The sequence below is a fragment of the Aulonocara stuartgranti genome, assembly GCF_965226115.1.
Source record: "Aulonocara stuartgranti genome assembly, chromosome: 5".
Lineage (NCBI taxonomy): Eukaryota > Metazoa > Chordata > Actinopteri > Cichliformes > Cichlidae > Aulonocara > Aulonocara stuartgranti.
The window spans coordinates 31439186-31457119 of record NC_138943.1 but is presented as its reverse complement, the minus strand read 5'-3'; the positions used below and the strand labels follow the sequence as shown (position 1 = coordinate 31457119).

Sequence of the window (17934 nt, the reverse complement as noted above, 5' to 3'; positions counted from 1 at the left end):
CTTCAAAGTGAGACTGTGCAACCTTTGACAGTACACATTCTTTTTTGTAGCGGGTCATTCATAAATTAAATAGCTCTGAATACTAAAAACATGCACTACAGCTCTATATTGGGTTTCTATGTGGTGTCAGAATCCTAAATTGGGAAATTTAAGAACATGTCAAAATACAGCATTCAAGTTATTGCTGTGTAACTGAAATTAGTTAACCGACTCCAAGAATTTATTGCTGCGTTAGAATGGCGCAGATAAACATGTCATGGGTTATCGCTGAAGTAAAACAAAAAGCAAACACTGTAGCTGGGTAGATGGCATGTTTGTACCTTCCTGTTTATGATCTTTGTTATCTCAGAGTGCCTCATGATGATGGATTTAGTAACGGTTAATTCATCATAGAAATAAGTTTCATGTCTTTTCTGTAGAAAGTTCAGTGACAATTTTAACACTGTCTCTTTTGCAAAGGGTAAACAAGCAGTTAGTCACCATACTTAGCATTAGGACAGAAAATGGCTTCCCGCAATGCACTATTTCTTCTTCACTCATCTCTTTGTCACTCTGTGTTTATACAAAACTCTGCTCAGAATCAGAAAGGGTTTTATTGCCAAATGTTGAGCAGGTTTACAACATTAGGAAATTGCTGCGGTACTTAGTGCAAACATACTGTCATATAACGCTTAAATAAACATAAAAATAAGAATTAAAAGTGCTAACTAGATAGATATATATACATGAGTGCAGGTGATGATCAGTGCCAAACATGGAATGATGCAGTGAACACAGTGTAGGGTCATGTGTTAGGGGTGGGAACAGTCATATGGTTGTTGTTCATGAGTCCAACAGCAGAGGGGAAGAAACTGTTCTTATGGCGAGAGGTTCTGGTGCAAATGGACCGGAGCCTCCTGCCTGAGGGGAGCAGGTCAAACAGACTGTGTCCAGGGTGAGAAGGGTCAGCTGAGATCCGAGCTGCACGCCCCAGTGTCCTGGAGGTGTACAGGTCCTGCAGAGATGGGAGTCTGCAGCCAATCACCTTCTCAGCAGAGCGCACAACACGCTGCAGTCTCTGTTTGTCCCTGATAGTGGCTCCAGCGTACCACACGGTGATGGAGGAGGTGAGGATGGACTCGATGATTGCAGTGTAGAACTGCATCATCGTCCGTGTTGGCAGGTTGAATTTCTTCAGCTGCCTCAGGAAGTACATCCTCTGCTGGGCTTTCTTAATCACGGAGGTGATGGTGGGCTCACACTTCAGGTCCTGGGTGATGGTGGTATCCAGGAAGCGGAATGAGTCCACAGAGGTGATGAGGGTGTCAGTCAGGATGATGGGGGGGAGTGGGGCTGTGTGCTTCCTGAAGTCCACAATAATCTCCACTGTCTTCTGGGCATTCAGCACCAGGTTGTTGTGGCTGCACCAGGACACCAGACATTCAACCTCCCTCCTGTAGGCAGACTCGTCCCCGTCCGAGATGAGTCCAATAACGGTGGTGTCATCTGCAAACTTGATTAGCTTGACAGACTGGTGGGTGGAGGTGCAGCAGTTGGTGTACAGGGAGAAGGGAGAATCATTAGTTATGTTTAATTCTTCGCTCCCTTCTTCCACGAGTCTTTTGTCCTGTCTCTCTCCCCTCACCCCCAACCATTCCCAGCTGATGCCCCTCCCTGAGCCTGGTTCTGCTGGAGGTTTCTTCCTGTTAAAAGTGAGTTTTTCCTTCCCACTGCTGCCAAGTGCTTGCCCATAAGTTGGGGTTTTCTCTCTGTTATTGTAGGGTCTCCACCTTACAGAATAAAGCAGCTTGAGGTGACTCATGCTGCGATTTGGCGCTATATAAATAGACTAGAATTGAACTCAGAGATGAATAGAAGAGTACAGTGCTGTCAGAGCACTCAGTCTTCCTTTAAGAACAATTCTTCATTCTTCTATATAATATGTCTGTTTTCATCATGACACCTCTGCTTCACTGCCCCCACTTTGATTTGGCCTGATAGGCTTTACCTAAATGTCTTGCCTGGTGTAGCTCGAAAGGACAAAAGATAAGGTACACCTTGATCCTTATGTGAGCAATGCATCACATTGATAAAGGAGCGAGACACTATTTAAGGGTGAATGAACAGTGGAGAAATTACAACTGGCAGTCCATTTGTTCAGAAGTGGGGCACCTCTCTGATGAGGGAGCAGATGTCCTTGTCTTGAATCCCGCAGCCAAATCAAGGGGAAAAGAAAAAATGACAGATATCTGCGGGGCCTCATATGTCAAAGGCATTTCAAATTCCAGTTTGGGACACATTTTAAAACTCTTGACTTTGTTGTTTCAGTGTTAAGAGAAGACATATTTTAATCTGCAGTCTCTTTCAACAACACGTCATTAATTCTAATGTGTTTTAAAGAACTTGACAACACCTGACTAGCTGTGCTCTCTCAGGTTGTAGCAGAACACATAAAACATTGGCCTTTGTGCTGACATAATTGTCGAATGTGTGAAATAAGTTGTTTTTTGTTCTCATTGAAGCCATCAGAGCAAAGTATCTCAACGTTCAATAGGACTGCTGGCTGCTCTTCTAAGGAGTCACAGTAGTTTTTTTCCTTCCCTCCCCCTGTCGTGCTCTGATCTAGCGGAGTAAATTGCAATTTGCAGTTTCACTTCAGTGTTAAAGGAAGGTAGCGTTAAAGAGGGTTTTCAACGTGGCTCCTCCCTTCACAGATGTGAAGTTAAATTTGGCCCAGGGCACCTGCAGCAAGCTCAGCAGGAAGTTCTGGAGCCCAAGAAGCACCCGCCTCCACAGCTGCACTCAGTACTGATCAGAACACCACATATGTGCATTTTTTCTACTCTTACATACAACAAGTTGTTAACCAGACCTGTCCTTTGGAGTGTATTATTACTTTAGGAAATGCTTCAGCGAAACGTCACACCATTATTAGTGTGACTTAAATTGAAGGGCGACTCTTGAAAGGATGGATATCAGTTTTAGAGAACCTGAAAATAACCGGTTTAATCACAACCTCACTTATGCCAAGGATTTCCACTGATATAATCACTGTCATTATTTTCCACTGCAATCACAAGCTTTGCTTAATGACCCGCTGTTTCACAGGTTTAAACGCTTGGTTGAGCAAGAGTGCGTGTCGGCATAAGACGACTCATCTGCAGGCTATTACACTTAAGGATATTTAAATCATGTGCAGCAGTTCACTGAAAAATATAAGCCCCAGTTCCATTATTGGTCTTGTCATATCTTTCCACCATATAACAGAGACTAAGTTTAGTAAGCTGCTACTTTATAGAATGCAGTGAAAGTGAAGCTGGAGTCCTCCCATCCTCCTGATCCTAATGATTACCCGTCTTTAAAACAGCTTATGGAACATGTTCTCCAGGTTAAATAAGTGACTTCAGACCACTGTCTCCTCCTCCAGATATTGTTTCCCTCAGTGGGACTGGGTCACACAGGAAACTCTGCTAACGTCCACCTGTGCACATCAGACGCCTGGGAGACATATGGATACGGAGTGTCATATTGATTATGCCGTAACCAAGGTGACGTGGTGAAGTGATCCTCTGGTCTGTGCACATTGCTTTTGAAGAGGAGACTCATCGGCCATGAAATATCCAAAGCACACTTCTATCTAGATGCTATCAGACTCACTGTTACATTTTTTTTTAGAGTGAGTGGGTTACATTTGCTATAAATTGAATATAGATCCAGCACAAAATGATTTTTCTTATATGAAAAAAAAATCACAAGGCCTAATTAGAAAATCTCTGCAGCTGGTCTAATCAGACTATTTCCATTGGGGATATGCAGGTCATTATACCAGCATAATTATCTGGTATTTTTAGGGAGGTAGATCTCTACTTTATGCCCCAGTGTCTTACTAATACCTGTTGTCTTACAGGCTATAAAATAGCTAGGATCTGTATTTCTTTACAGCTTTGAGATGAAAAAAAATCTCTTATCTTATCTCCTTCTGGTTAATTATGTTCTCCTATTTCACTTCTTTTGCTGTCATTGGTCAACCACTAAGCACGTACAGGAAGCTTCCTCCGAGCAGCTTGCTTTCATGCATCGTTGGGGCTGCCAACTACCCTGCTTACCACTTGTCTGCATGTGGTTCTGTGTGTGCAATCTGACTAAAACTGAAGTACCATGTGTGGACTCGACTCCACGGGGGTGTGATGTCATTCACAGCCTGCATACGTCACGTACTGAAAAAGGCTGGGAGACCAGGAGAGGAAAGCAGATTGTTGTCTCTTTTCAGACTTTGCAAGAAGATCCTGTGCTCAGTTAGTGTGTTTTTACACCACATTTGTTTACGGCACATTTGTTTACGCCATCTGCCGCACAGTTGTGCATGTTGCATGCTGATATTGACTAAGCTATTGGTTTAGGAAGTCCAATAAAAATAATTTCCGTTGGGATTCAGAAGTAGTATTAAAAAAGCACCAGGAGTCAGCCAACCTAAAACAGAAATGAGCCTTTATAAGCTGATGCAACAAACTGAGAAACACAAAGCAAGAACCTGGTACAGGAACACTGGAGAGGCTACACAAAACAGGGTAAAGAAGGGACTAGTACATGCACACACATACACACTGGGTGACTGGTGATTAGGCATAGGTGGGAAATAAATACGTGAAGCTAAGACAGTGGGACAGGCAGTCATGGAGGATGGAAAGGAAGAAATAGTATCACAACAGGACACATAATAAAACATGCCGTCAAAGTAAAAACAGGAAATAACTAACTTCACTTCTTAGTGTTAGAAAATACCACTGCAAGAGAATCTCGAAACAAAACCAAACAAAGAAGTATAACAGGAACCATGACAGTGAAGTTCTACCAGTATTCTACATTTAGCTTGAAATTGCTAATAAGTCATTATCTGTGGTTCTTGCTCCCAGTGGCTTCATGCCTTGAGTGGTTTCCTGTCCCAGATCCACAACACCAATAAGAGAGTGATAGGGTTACAGAGCCCTCCTTTCCTCCTTTTTTCAACACTGTAGAGCTGATGTGGACTTGGGAACTTAACGTTATAACAGTGAACACTCTGTCACCAAGAAATGATCTAAACTGAGCTGTTGCCTTTTAATATATCTTTTCCTCAATTTCCCCTATTTTGCTTGTATACCATCATTTCTGATGAATGCGGGGCTTGGTTTCGCAAGCGTGGCCCACACAGGGCCTATCAGAGGCTCAGAAGAGAATACTACCAGCCATTGTGCCTACACATTGCTGCAAAGGGAAGGCCTGGAATCTGCATGAGAATACTCGCTGTAACACATGCACAATGATGAGTCTCACAATCTCTGCTCCCACACAGATGGTCGCTGCATTTTGTCATCCCACTGTCTCCTTTGCACTCCCAGCATGCAGATGTTGTATTTGCTAATTTGATAGTCATTTGTAAATTTAGTGCATCTCCGTCAGCTACGAGATGAATCACCCGTCCTTCCAACCAATCTTGGGTTCTTGTCCACGACCCTTAATTTACACGAGAGATCAAGCTGTCTCCACACCTATCCTGCCTCATATCTATCTATACCGCGGAGTCTGTTGTGTTCATGCATCCTATGCGTGAGTGTGTGTGTGTCTTCCTGGAGCACGTGACTTCTTCACGTTAAAGGAGGCTACTAGAATTAAAACGCTGACCAAAGGAACCCAGAGAATAAAGAGGGCACTGTGTTAACCAAGCTACAAATCAAGCCATTTCTGACATCGTTTTCTGCAATTCACAAAACACAGCAGCAGTTGTGTCCAGTTTTATATTTATAAACTTCCTCCCTAGCCAGTCGTCTGTACAGTGTATCCATGACAACTGAGTACTCAGTGATTTGTGTTCAACTTCACTTAATGTCAAATTCAACCAAAGCTTCTAAATATTTTAGAGTAAAGAAAGGTTAGTGTCTGATGTCGTGAAGTCCTGACAGTGATGCTGAGAGACAAGTCACCCACCTCCCATCTGTCCCCCAATGATTCGGGCAGTCTGTTTTTACATTGTGGTTTTTAATGCTCTTTTGATCGAGATTGTTTCATAGTTGGGTAACGATGATGGATTGGACAGCCGTTAAGCTGGAAGAGCAATTCACTGTACAGAAAGTGACGTAACACACGCAGTAATAATAAGTGGTTTTGTACAAGTAGACTGCGAGATGTGGTCAACACAAAGAATACAGAGCATAAGAGCATGAATATCAGAGGGGTTTTGGCCTTAGATAGCTCTACTACATAACAACATGCAGCCATTTACATCTGAAAGACCCCACTGTGTGTGTAAAAAGCAAATGTGGAATGTAGAAAGTGAAAAGAAGCACTTTTATGGTAATGGACACTTATCCAACCCCATTTAGTCCTCTTACAATCTCTCCACATCCGGTAGCTAAGAAACCAAATCAAGAGCTAATTGATGGGCTTGGTTAATACCACTGGGCCCATTTTTGGGATGAAAGTGCTCTTTCTCCTCGTACATCTCTTGCTTCCTCATTGAAATTGCAATTATGACTCATTATGAATTAATCAAGCTTTTAAGGATTTTCAGATATTCGTGTTTTGGAAGAATTGCTAGGATCACTTTAAGGACTTTCTCCTTCCTATTTTTTTTATTAATCTTTGTAAATTTGGCATCTGGCAGTGCTTACAACTATTTCAGTGCACAGAAGAGTCTGTTCCAGTTCAGTAGCCTAAAATGACACACTGTGGTTTTACTGGGTCGCTGCAAAAAAAAAATAAAAAAAATAGATCACTCAAAATTGACTGAGAGAGACTGAGGTTGTGAGGTTGCCAAAGCTTACCTTACAAATTTAAAAACTTGTTGGCAAGTAGGCAGGTCCATCTCTGTTTCTAGGATGCATAGACCATTTAATTTAATGGAAGCAAAGCAAATAAATACATTACAAACCCAGGAATCTGACTGCTTGCGACTGAATCAGTGTTCCTGACAGGAGGCTGCCCACACAATGGATGTCTTTATCTCGTGTCCTTTCACTTTGGCATGCACAGCATGACCCCCTCTTTACAAGGCAGTGTGGTTGCCTCTGTTTTTGACATCATATACGTAAAATAATGTAGACACTAAAAAATCAAACAAACAAAAAAACAAGTCACATGGATGTGACCCCCCCCCCCCCCCCCCCCCCCCAGAGATATGTTTACCAGTCCAGAACACGTGTCTATGGGTTTTATTTGTATTCAAAAGGCTTACGGCATGTGATATTACAGACGTTTTATCAGTGTTAGTTATGGGGTGGCTGTAGCTCAGGCGGTAGAGCAGGTCGTTTGCTTATCGGAAGGCTGTAAGTTCGATATCCTGACTGCTCCAGTCTACATGCCAAATGGGCAGGATGCTAACCCTGAGTTGCTCTCTGATGCATCTCTTGGAATATCAATGTTAGATAGAAAGAGTGTTTGTGTTAGGCAAGTTACATAATGTACTTTGAGTGCTCGGATTGAGTACCATTTATCTACAGAGTATTTAAAAGACACCATAGTTTCTTCATTCTTATGGCTAATTATACATTTTTAAAATATATACATATTTTACTTTTTTATTATTTTGCCACTGGGCATGAATACATTGTATTTATTTACAATAATTAAGGTCACGTATTTCCGCTCCAGGTTGAAAATTGTTTCTGTTTTTGAGTTAAATGCCTAAAGAACTACATTACCCAAGAAGCACTGCCGTATTATAAATAGTAACGAAAGGGGCGTTCCTGCGGTGACATGTGGAGGAGGTAAGAAGAGGATTGTTGCCGAGGACGCATTCAGCTGTCAGAGATAACGTCGCTCAGGCTGCTCTGACCTGGAGTTTCACTGCCATGGACTTAACCGAGGATAGGACTGTGGAAATTATCCCGTGCTGACCCACTTCTTCCCGCGGTTCTCTCTGCCTCTATCCTTTGACGCCTTCATTTTAGTTCTGTCAGGTAAAGTCCTTGCCTGTGCACGCTAGTTTTTTTTTTTTCCAGGCTCGGGCTTTGTTCATTTTGTCACTGAGATGCAAGCATCCCTGTCAAGGAAGTAGCCCACGCGCTCGTTTGTTTCTGTTGTCTTGCTGCAGCTCGTGCGACCTGACATGTAATGTAGCTAGAATGCTCGTGCAACTCGGTTCAAATGTGCCACGAGACGTTTAAATTAGTTTACGTGCTTTGACACAGGGCAGTAGAGAAGGGAATAGAAAGTTTACATGTCTAGCGTGGATTGAGACTTCTGATTTCATTTTTTTAATTGTAATCTTTTATTATTTTTGTTAAATGTCTCTGTTCCTTCACAATCACATCCAGGACTATAAATATGTTTGCCCCTTAGTGATGTTTGATGCTACAGTGTTACAGACAATGAGCTTCTCAGTCTGAAATGATGGTGACATAGGTTTTGGGTGGTTCTTAGTAACTGCAAAAATCACAGATTATATAGACCACAGAAGGTATAGCTGGTGGTCTTTCATTCGAGCTGAGGTCTCGTAGCCTGAAAACAAACAGGTCACCTAAATACCAGACCTATTGCTTTCACCCAGCTATAACAGCACAATACACATGAAGCTTTTTACTGTTTCATTTCTAACAAATCTATGAACGAATATTGCATAAATATGTACAAGCTGTACTGTTAGGCAGAACTGGCAACAAAATAAAGCCATGCAAGGGGAATGGACGGCTTTGTAGTTCAGTTATTTGTGGTTAATGTTTATAATAGTAGTTTTTGTTATAGCCATTGGTGATTTTGCAGTAGGTGGTGCTCTGAGAATGGCCTAAAAAATCAAGTAGACAAACAATGGGTAGCAAAATCATAAAGGTAATAATAGTTTAAATAGGTGATCATAACCACTGCAGCTTACAGTATAGGTACACCTGAATTGTATTACTGCATGAGATGATTTAAATGTCTTAAATAAGTATGGCTTGCTTGTATTTGCTGTCTGTCATGATTCTTTAAATTCTCATGTTGTCAACTTTTTGCAGGTGTTATCACCACAGAGAAACCATGTCAGACAAAATGTCCAGTTTCCTCCATATCGGGGACATCTGTTCCCTGTATGCAGAAGGCTCCACCAGTGGATTTATCAGCACTTTAGGGTAAGCCTTCCTGTGTTTATCTTAATTTTCATGACTCCTCCACCATCTCCCTATTCCAACACACTGCAAAACGAACAAACTAACCCATGTAATGAATGAGTTGTTTCGAGCCAAGGCCAAAAGACCCAAGTGTTGTTTTTCTTTAAGTATCTCACCCAATTTTCTTTCATAAGCTTCACTTATAATGTACAACATGAATGGCGATACCAATGTATATATTGGCCTCTAACAAATATCAGATTGGCCAGTCTTTAGTCAACATAAAAAAGGTGATAGTGAATAACTGATTTAACCAAAATTAATGAAAAAGAAAGATGAGGTTTTTTCAGGTGTTTCCAGTTCAGTTGATGTATTGCAGAGACTGGGATAGAAAAATATTTGGACTAGGCAGGAAAACGTAACAGGGTTTGGTCCTTTGGAGGCTTTATTTTGCACACTGTTTAGCCTGTCTTGCAGATGGCCAGGCATCAATATTTTAGCTCAAATATTAGTACAGTAATGGGTAGAACTTGTTCGTTATGCTGCAGTTTTGTTGCTTGGTTTTACCAGCAGTGGCTGGTAAATGCTGTCTCTTAGTAAATTATTTAAAATAGAACACAGTATCTACCAGCTCTAGCAGCTTTTACAGAAGACGCTGATACACCGTGCTTGTAATCTTCAAATTTAAGGACATCTATGCTGTGTGTACCTGATGTGTTGCAACTTATTTCAGTCAAATGTGTAGCTTTTCTTATCTATGAATACACAGCAACATACCATGTCACTCTGGATAACTGTGTCAGTCCAGTGTTCTCTCTGAGAAGTGCTAGGTCCTGTAGTTGTAGCTTTATTTATTTATTTTGTGTTTGCTTGCTGTTCTGTGCCTGAAATTACTCTCCCGGTACATGCTGAGTACCATGTTTTCAACTAGTTGACATCTCCACTCCTTCCTAATTGTAGGCAGTGAGTTAAAAGTGCATCTCATTATGTGGAAATTGAGAAAGTCTTGACACACAACTGGCACACAGAGGAAAAACAGAAGGCTAAAAGAGGAACAGCGGGCGATCATTGATGTGAATGTTCCTGTCCAGCGTCTGGCATCTTAGGCTTCAGCACCCAGAATTAGCCTGTTTCTCTCCCTCCTGCTTCTTTCTGTTTGCTGTCCTGGGGAGTTTGTTTTTCTTCTCCTGAGGTGAAAATGGGCACAGCATCTGTATTGTCCTGTCCTCCCTCTCCCTTTTAAGAGCTGCAGTTTTTCTGCTCTTGCCTTGTCACTATTTCAGTTTGCCGTTTACCAGAGGATGAGTCGAGCCCTTCTCCTTGCCTTCAGACGCTATGCTCTTAAACAATTTTAGTGTTATGCGTCACCTACCATAGCAACAAATGTGAGCACAGCTTTGAAGGCTACCACCATGACGGAGCTTGTCAATTTTCCTATCTTGTGTTGTTATGCCAAGTAATCCCCCCTCCCAGCCCATCCGCTTCTGTGAGCGCTCTCTGTTAAAGGGAATAGCTTAGAGGACGTACCTATAAATAGATTTATTGTATTAAGTGTTGCACTCCTGAGAGACAGGTGCATTTACCTGGATCACGACTGGTGCGGGAAGGCTGACAATCAATGATAGTGTAGCCCTGAAGGCCACTTTCTGCCCTTGGATTTCACTGACTCCTGAGTTTCATGTTTCTTTTGGAGCTCGGCCCATCGGTGCATCAGTGTGATCGAGGTGATCAGCTTTTCATTTCTGCAGCGAAGTCTCTCACGACATGTGACTTCTGCATCGTCACAGGAGCCCTGTGACGATGCAGAAGTGCAAGTGTGTACAGAATGACCTATAAAAAGATGCACCTGAATCAACCTGCTCGTGCATCCTACACAAGTGTCCTCTTTGTGCCGATATACTGTCTTATAGTTATCCCAGGGGCTTCCCCTGAATTGTAATTATCGTACTACTGACTTTAAATTTGTGCTTTCACTGGAGGTTGATGATTTAGAAAACTATGATTCAAAGAGGAATAATGTTCCCAAAATAGAGGCCCTGAAAGACAGGAGAATTGCTTACAGCTTATAATTTTAAGCTACAGGAATGATTTCAGCAACTTCTCAAACCCCTTTGAAATGTGGTGGTTTACACTGTTTGGATTCTAAAAAAAGGCTTTCAGACACCTAATATCTGTCCAGTTCTTTGAACTCAGGTGTCACATCTGAACTTGGACAGATTTCTCTTTTGCAGCAAAGGGAGTGCTGACAGTAAGGCTGAAACTGTCAATGTACTGGTCAGTCTGTGTTCCCACCTTCACCTAGGTGATAAATTGTGGATGGTACCCCAAATGATACGATAAATAGATACAAAGCAGCAAAAATATCTGCAAAGATTACCTGGGCTCAGCCTTAGGTTGAGGAGCTTAGTTATTTGTGAGTGGGTAAGAATAGATTTGCTTCTCCTCTGCATCAGAAGAAATTTGAGGTAGCTAGGATGCCTCCAGGGACATCATCTAGATGAGGTCATTAAAGTGAGTCCCACTGGAAGGAGACTCTGGGGCAGACCCAAGACATGCTGGAGAGATTGTGTGTCTTTGCTTGCTTGGGAACATTTTGGGGACATCATAAAAAAGATTTGTCATGACAATGAAACTTGTATTTCTTCTGACTGACAGAGCTGTGACAGAGCAGAATTAATATTGCATATACTGTTGTGTCAGATTAATTCATCTATGATTGTAGAAGCATGTAAAATACGGAGGAAAGTAGCAGTTAGTAATTAGTTTCAAGCAACCAATTTATTTATATAGCACTTTCAGACAACTCCCAGCTGAAAACAAAGTGCTGTACACTTGACACACCAAAAAACAATACCTTGAATAAGTAAAAAAATTTGTATTATTACAAGCTACTAATGCTGGGATGGGGCTCCTCTGTTATATTTGAGCTGGCAAGACATTAAGTGTTTACACCTTGGACGTCTACTAGAGTTAACCTTGCTTCTCTATTCTGAACTGAGCAGTTGCTTTCACATTTCAGGTCTGCTTTCAGAACAGAATGATTGGGTGTGCATCAAAAGTCATAGTGAGAGCAGCCTCTGCCTATATACACATTATTGCCAAAATTATTCTCCCACCCATCCAAATCATTGAATTCAGGTGTTCCAATCACATCCATGGTCACAGGTGCATTACATCAACCTAGTACCTAGGCATCAGCTCAGTGAATTCCAGCGTGGTACCGTGATAGGACGTCACCTGCGCAACATGTCCATTCATGACATTTCCTTGCTACTAAATATTCTACAGTCAGCTGTTTGTGGTAGTGGGAGTGATTGGGAACAACAACAATCCAGCCACTAACTTGTAGACCACGTAAAATCACAGACTAGGATCAGAAGATGTTGAGGAACATCATGTGTAGAGGTCACCAATTTTCTGCAGAGTGAGTTGCTATAGACCTGCAAACTTCATGTGGCCTTCAGATTACTTCAAGAACAGTGTGTAGAGAACTTTATGGAATTGGTTTCCATGGCTGAGCAGCTGCATCCAAGCCTTACATCACCATTGCAATGCAAAGTGTTGAATGCAGTGGTGTAAAGCATGTTGCCGCTGGACTCTAGAGCAGTGGAGAGATGTTCTCTGCAGTAATGAATCACAATTCTTCAACTGGCAATCTGATGGCCGAGTCTGGGTTTGCTGGTACGAGGATTGGTATAAGAATAATTTCAGACTGCATTGTGCCAAGTATAAAGTTTGGTGGAGGGTGGGTTTTTCAGGAGTTAGCCTCAGCCCCTTCTGTAAAAGAAACTCTTAATCCTTTGTCATTTAGAGACATTTTGTACAATTTCATTCTCCCAACTTTGTGGGATCAGTTTGGGGATGGCCCCTTCTTTTTACCACAACACTATTCACTAGTGCACAAAGCAAGGTCCATGAAGACATGGATGGGTGAGATTGGTGTAAAAGACTTCACTGGCCTGCACAGAGTCCTGACCTCAACCTTAGAACACATTTGGGATGAATTAGAGCGGACTCAGGCCTTCTTGTCCAACATCAGTGTCTAACCTCACAAATGTATTTCTGGAAGAGTGGTCAAAAATTCCCAGCAACCCACTCCTGAACCTTGTGGAACAGCTAAGGCTGATATAGCTGCAAAGGTCGGACTGACAACATATTAAGCCCTATGGATTAAGAATGGGATGTCACTCAAGTTCATATGGCTGTGAAGGCAGATGAGCGAATATTTTTGGCAATATAGTGTAGATTACTGGAGCTACCATCTGGAATCTATTCTAATGGTCATCAAACAATCTTTATTGATAAATACAAAAGTGTTAAAACTCATCATTAAGGGTACAGTGGAGTCTAAAACAGTGTACGGTGAACTTTGACCGGTCAGTGCAGTACCCCTAAGTTAAGTCAATTTCAGGGTTTTGTTTGTGTGTCTATTTTTCTTTTTTCTTTTTTTTCTTTTTGATGTTCGGCGCATTCGCACTGAGGTGATTAAAGTTGGTCAGCACATGCTTAAGTGTCCCACAAATCCAGGCCAGTGAGTCAACATTCACAGCACTCATAGATTCTGGATATTTGGTCGAGGGATGTACACTAGTAGTTAAGTCCATGTTTAAAAGTTGCTACCTTTGGGAGTTGGCACCAGAAATACTACAAATATAAACAAATTATTCTATAAATGCATAAAAGCATTAGAGCATTGGTTTTAAGATTTTATGATGCCACTGTCTCTATAAGGGGTTGCAGCCCTGACTGAAGGCTATGCCCCCTACTCTTTGTGTGAAGGCTTTAAACAAGCTAGGTGAAGAGTAAGTGCATGACACTTGTGTAAACCAGCACAGCTCTGCAGTACTTTAAATGAAGAAAATGAGAGCATCTATATAGGCTGTGTCAGGGTAAAGCAGCAATATGACCAGTCAACTAAAGCAATTCGTAACCACCTTTGATACAGCTATGTTGATGCTAGCATGCAAGAAAAGCGGGATACTGCTGCTAGCATTCCTTACATTTGCACACTTGGGGTGTTTGTTCCTGTGTGTGTGTTTGTGTGTGTGCGTGCCTGCATAATTCTGTGATGGCATAAACAGAAACATGTGTGGCCTATATTCCATACATTTAAAGCATTAAATTTGATTATTAAAGTATGTCTCTTGAATACTCATGCACTGTTTGCATGGTCAGTATTTAACCTTTTCCGGTAGATTATGCTTTTCGGTATTTTGAGTGTTTTGCTGTTAGACTTCTTCTCCATTTTTGGCTTGTTTAAACGATTTTTGAATTGTTAAGACATCAGAAAGCCTTTAATTGTCATTGTACTTGGCATTACAGTGAATTTAGGTGTTCTGCTCTAATGTGGTGCTTTAAAATAAACACATACATAAAATATATTTAAAATACATAAAATGACATATGTTTAAGGGCACAGTATAAAACCGTTATGGAGCTATCTTTATTTGTTGGGAGCGATTACTGGATTTGGAAGCTGTGAGTGAATCTGGTACCTCTGGATTTCATGGATCAGTAACGCCTACAGAAGGCAGCAGTTCAAACAGATGGTGACCTGGGTGAGACGGTCTTTGATAATGTTTTGGGCTCTGCAGAGAATGTGGCTGTTCAAAATGCCTGTCCCAAGCAGCATCCCTAATTTTGACTATAAACAGTTAAGATACAGCCACAAGATTTGCATACCTCATTCCCATGAAACGCCAACTTGTGGCCAGAAGTTATTGAGTTGGTAGCTATATGTTACTAGTTCAAGGCCACACAATAACCATTTTTGTCTCTACAGGGCTCCATAGAATATGCTACAGTGAACAAATAAAGTAAAAAGTGTTGGAAACACAATACTTTGCTTATTTAAGAACAGTTTTTTTTTTGTTTGTTTTTGTATTCAGTCATATTTTGGGTACATGAGCTGCATGAATTAGAATAATCCAGATAGTGATGGGTTTTACCTGAATTATCGCCCTAATTTAATATGACTCTCTCATAATATCGTAATATCATTAGGAATGCTGTTATTCAAAAAGTTATTAAACCCTTCTGAGGATTAAAGCAAATTTCATTTGCATATGTCCTTATTGACTCACTCATAATGATGGCTGTCTGTGCAGGCTTGTGGATGATCGCTGTGTGGTACAACCAGATACAGGTGACCTCAACAACCCCCCTAAGAAATTCAGAGGTAAGGTCTAAAAATCACTCGCTTCTCTCTTGATGAACATTTCATGAAATGAGTCTGTGTTGCTGCCATTTTATGCTCACTGCTGCCTTACATTCAAACTGAAAGATGCCGTAGAAACATGCAGGAGAACGCACCAGTCTCACCTGTTACTCATGAGCAAATTGTTTTGTGGTCATTTGTGCCCATGCTCAGGATGGATTATATGCATACATTTTCTGCTTGGATCTTTTATTTAACTATTTAGAAAATGCAGAGTATAATACAACCCCAATAAGTTATATAAGCCCTGTTTGTTTTCAGAACAACTAACAATATATTTTAAATGGTTTGAAATAGTCTTTACTCTTTTTTTTTGGATATTAACCCTCACAATTAAAGGTGACTAACTTGGAAGTTGTGTGCACAACTTTTTTTGTGCTTGTGAAATAATTTCGAGATGGAAAGGGCAATGGTTATACTAGGATGTCGAGTAGGGAAAACCTAGAAGGACTGCGTTGCCATAATTACCTGAAGCAGTTGAGTACTGTTCAGATATACTCTCTTGGCAGCAAAGGGAGTAAGAATACATTTGACATATCATTGTACAGCAAACCCTTTTTAGCTGTGATGGATTCATGAATTTTGCTGTTCATATTACAAATTCTGACCCTATTTTGAGTTGTTTTGCAAGTGAAATGGCACAGCTGCCAAGGACACATCCACTGACTTGTAGCAGTGCTCCTTCCAAACAGATTAAATTGGTCTCATTAGACATGAGAAGCCTAGCAGGACTTCAAGTGTCCCTGTCATGTCTCAATTGATGATCTCTTATGTCAGGTCATCCCTGAGTGATGATATCCAGGAGGAGAATAGTCTGTGCCCAGAGCCAAAAGGCCAAAGATAAACCTGCACATTATTTGACCAAAAGAAAAATCAAGAATGAATAAAAAGAAGTGTCATTTTGATGGTTATCTTCATATAGTGTCAGTACCAGGCAGCCAGAAATGGCTGATCCTTTATATCTACTGGCCTAGGGTAAGCAGTTTCCCGACTAGTACGCTGATGGTTTCAGATTCAAGTCTTCTAGTCTAGCAAGTGTTGTTGTGTGGACATAATAGCTTTGTCTCTATCACGTGTGGTTGTGTTATTGTTCTTATATGTAGTTTTTTTCAGGCAGAATGCCAGGCAGCTGTACACAAAAAGCTTGTCACAGGAACTTGCCGTCCCTGCTAAATAGCAGGGTCTAAACTGACAGCGTGAACACATGCACAGATTAACTAGGAGGCATGTGTCTAAAAATACAATAAGACTGTGTTTTGCTTTTGAACACCAAGTACAGTTCTGCTTTTGATTGTATGCCAACACTATCAAAGAGGATTTATACATCACCTTCCTCATTCATTGAGATCAGACTGGCTTTGTTAAGAGCTGCGTGAGCTCCAACAGTGTTTACAAAATATAACCAAAGCCTTTATGATGGGCATTCATGGGCCAACCTATTGTTAGGTACAACAAAAGACTTTCAGTCTTATCATATTTCTTTTTTTTTATGCAGATGGTGTTCAGTGTACCTCTCGGATGTAGATAATTTGTGTCACATGCTCTGAATCACTGAGTTTAGCTTCTTCTAGCTTCTCTTTCAGTTTTCATACACATTCTTTAATCGCTGACTTTATTTCTGTGTTTCCTGAAATTAGTCTTAATGCATAACTAAGATTTTTTTAAAAAGCACAGAATATTTTCACTTTAGTGCTTAGAACTCGTCCTGTTCTTCCTTCTAAAACCTGTGAATACCTGATTCAAACTAATTTAGTTCTTTAAATCATGGTATTCTTTTGAAAATGCATTATGCTTTTCATCAGTGTAGCTGTATTGTCTGTTTGGCACTGTGTAGGAAAACACCACACACCACATGCGTGAACCATTTCTTTGTTCAGTTATATTCATAGTTTAGCTATAATTGCTTTCCACATAGCATGCTAACCATAGACTGACCTGATTTACTGAAGCATCAGATTCAAAATAGAACATTTGCAGCTGTGTGTGATGACATGGGGATCTGATTGAGTCACTATTGGGGGAGTGGAGCATTTTAGGTTTAATAAAATGGTGTAATTTTCATAACCACTTAGTGGGAGCAGTCAACCAGGAACTGCTCCAGCCACAATATAAAGTAAATTGTCCTTAGCGGGTCCTATTCATGTTTTTAACACTTCAGGAATCATGCAGATCTTTTGATTTCTTTACGACAACATTGCCCTCAGGCTACTGCAGTAAAAGTGGCCACAGTTCTGTGGTGGAAATGACAGCTTAGGTTCGGGAACACATTTTGTTTCTGTGAAGTTGGAAGTTAAAACTAGTACACAGAAAAAAATATCCAGAGACGCTGTCTTCTTCTCACAGTCTGAATTACTTTTGTCGTCAGCACACAGTTCAGACACACTACCCTTATGAGTCTTGCACATTTAAAGCCTTATATGCTGCTTTTCTGTACCAGGGAAAATTTGGATGAATAGCAGATAGGCAGCAGTCTTTTATGAGTTTAAACAAGGCCTGCTTTTCCAGCTGAGGATGCAAAGAAATGTGTTCATGTCTGACTGACCTATTCAAATCATATTCAGAGATGTGGTTAATGAATACACTGCAGTAACTGCACAGGGGAACTGTATAAATGTACTTCTGGTATCATGCTAGGGTTCCTTTTATGACATAAACTTACATATATTATCCTAAATA

At 40.9% G+C, this 17934-nt stretch overlaps 1 protein-coding gene across 16 annotated transcripts in view; it reads left to right on the top strand.

The window, feature by feature from the left end:
- The first annotated feature begins 7698 nt into the window (after positions 1-7698).
- The window catches only part of LOC309705970 (inositol 1,4,5-trisphosphate-gated calcium channel ITPR1-like), an 80235-nt gene continuing 69999 nt past the window's right edge, over positions 7699-17934 (top strand). For all 16 annotated transcript variants that reach the window (XM_082532064.1, XM_082532063.1, XM_082532061.1 and 13 more), the window contains exons 1-3: positions 7699-7913; positions 8949-9062; positions 15149-15219. In XM_082532064.1, the coding sequence (XP_082388190.1) occupies positions 8971-9062; positions 15149-15219 (163 nt within the window). In that variant the 5' untranslated portion in view covers positions 7699-7913; positions 8949-8970. The remainder of the gene's footprint in view (positions 7914-8948; positions 9063-15148; positions 15220-17934) is intronic.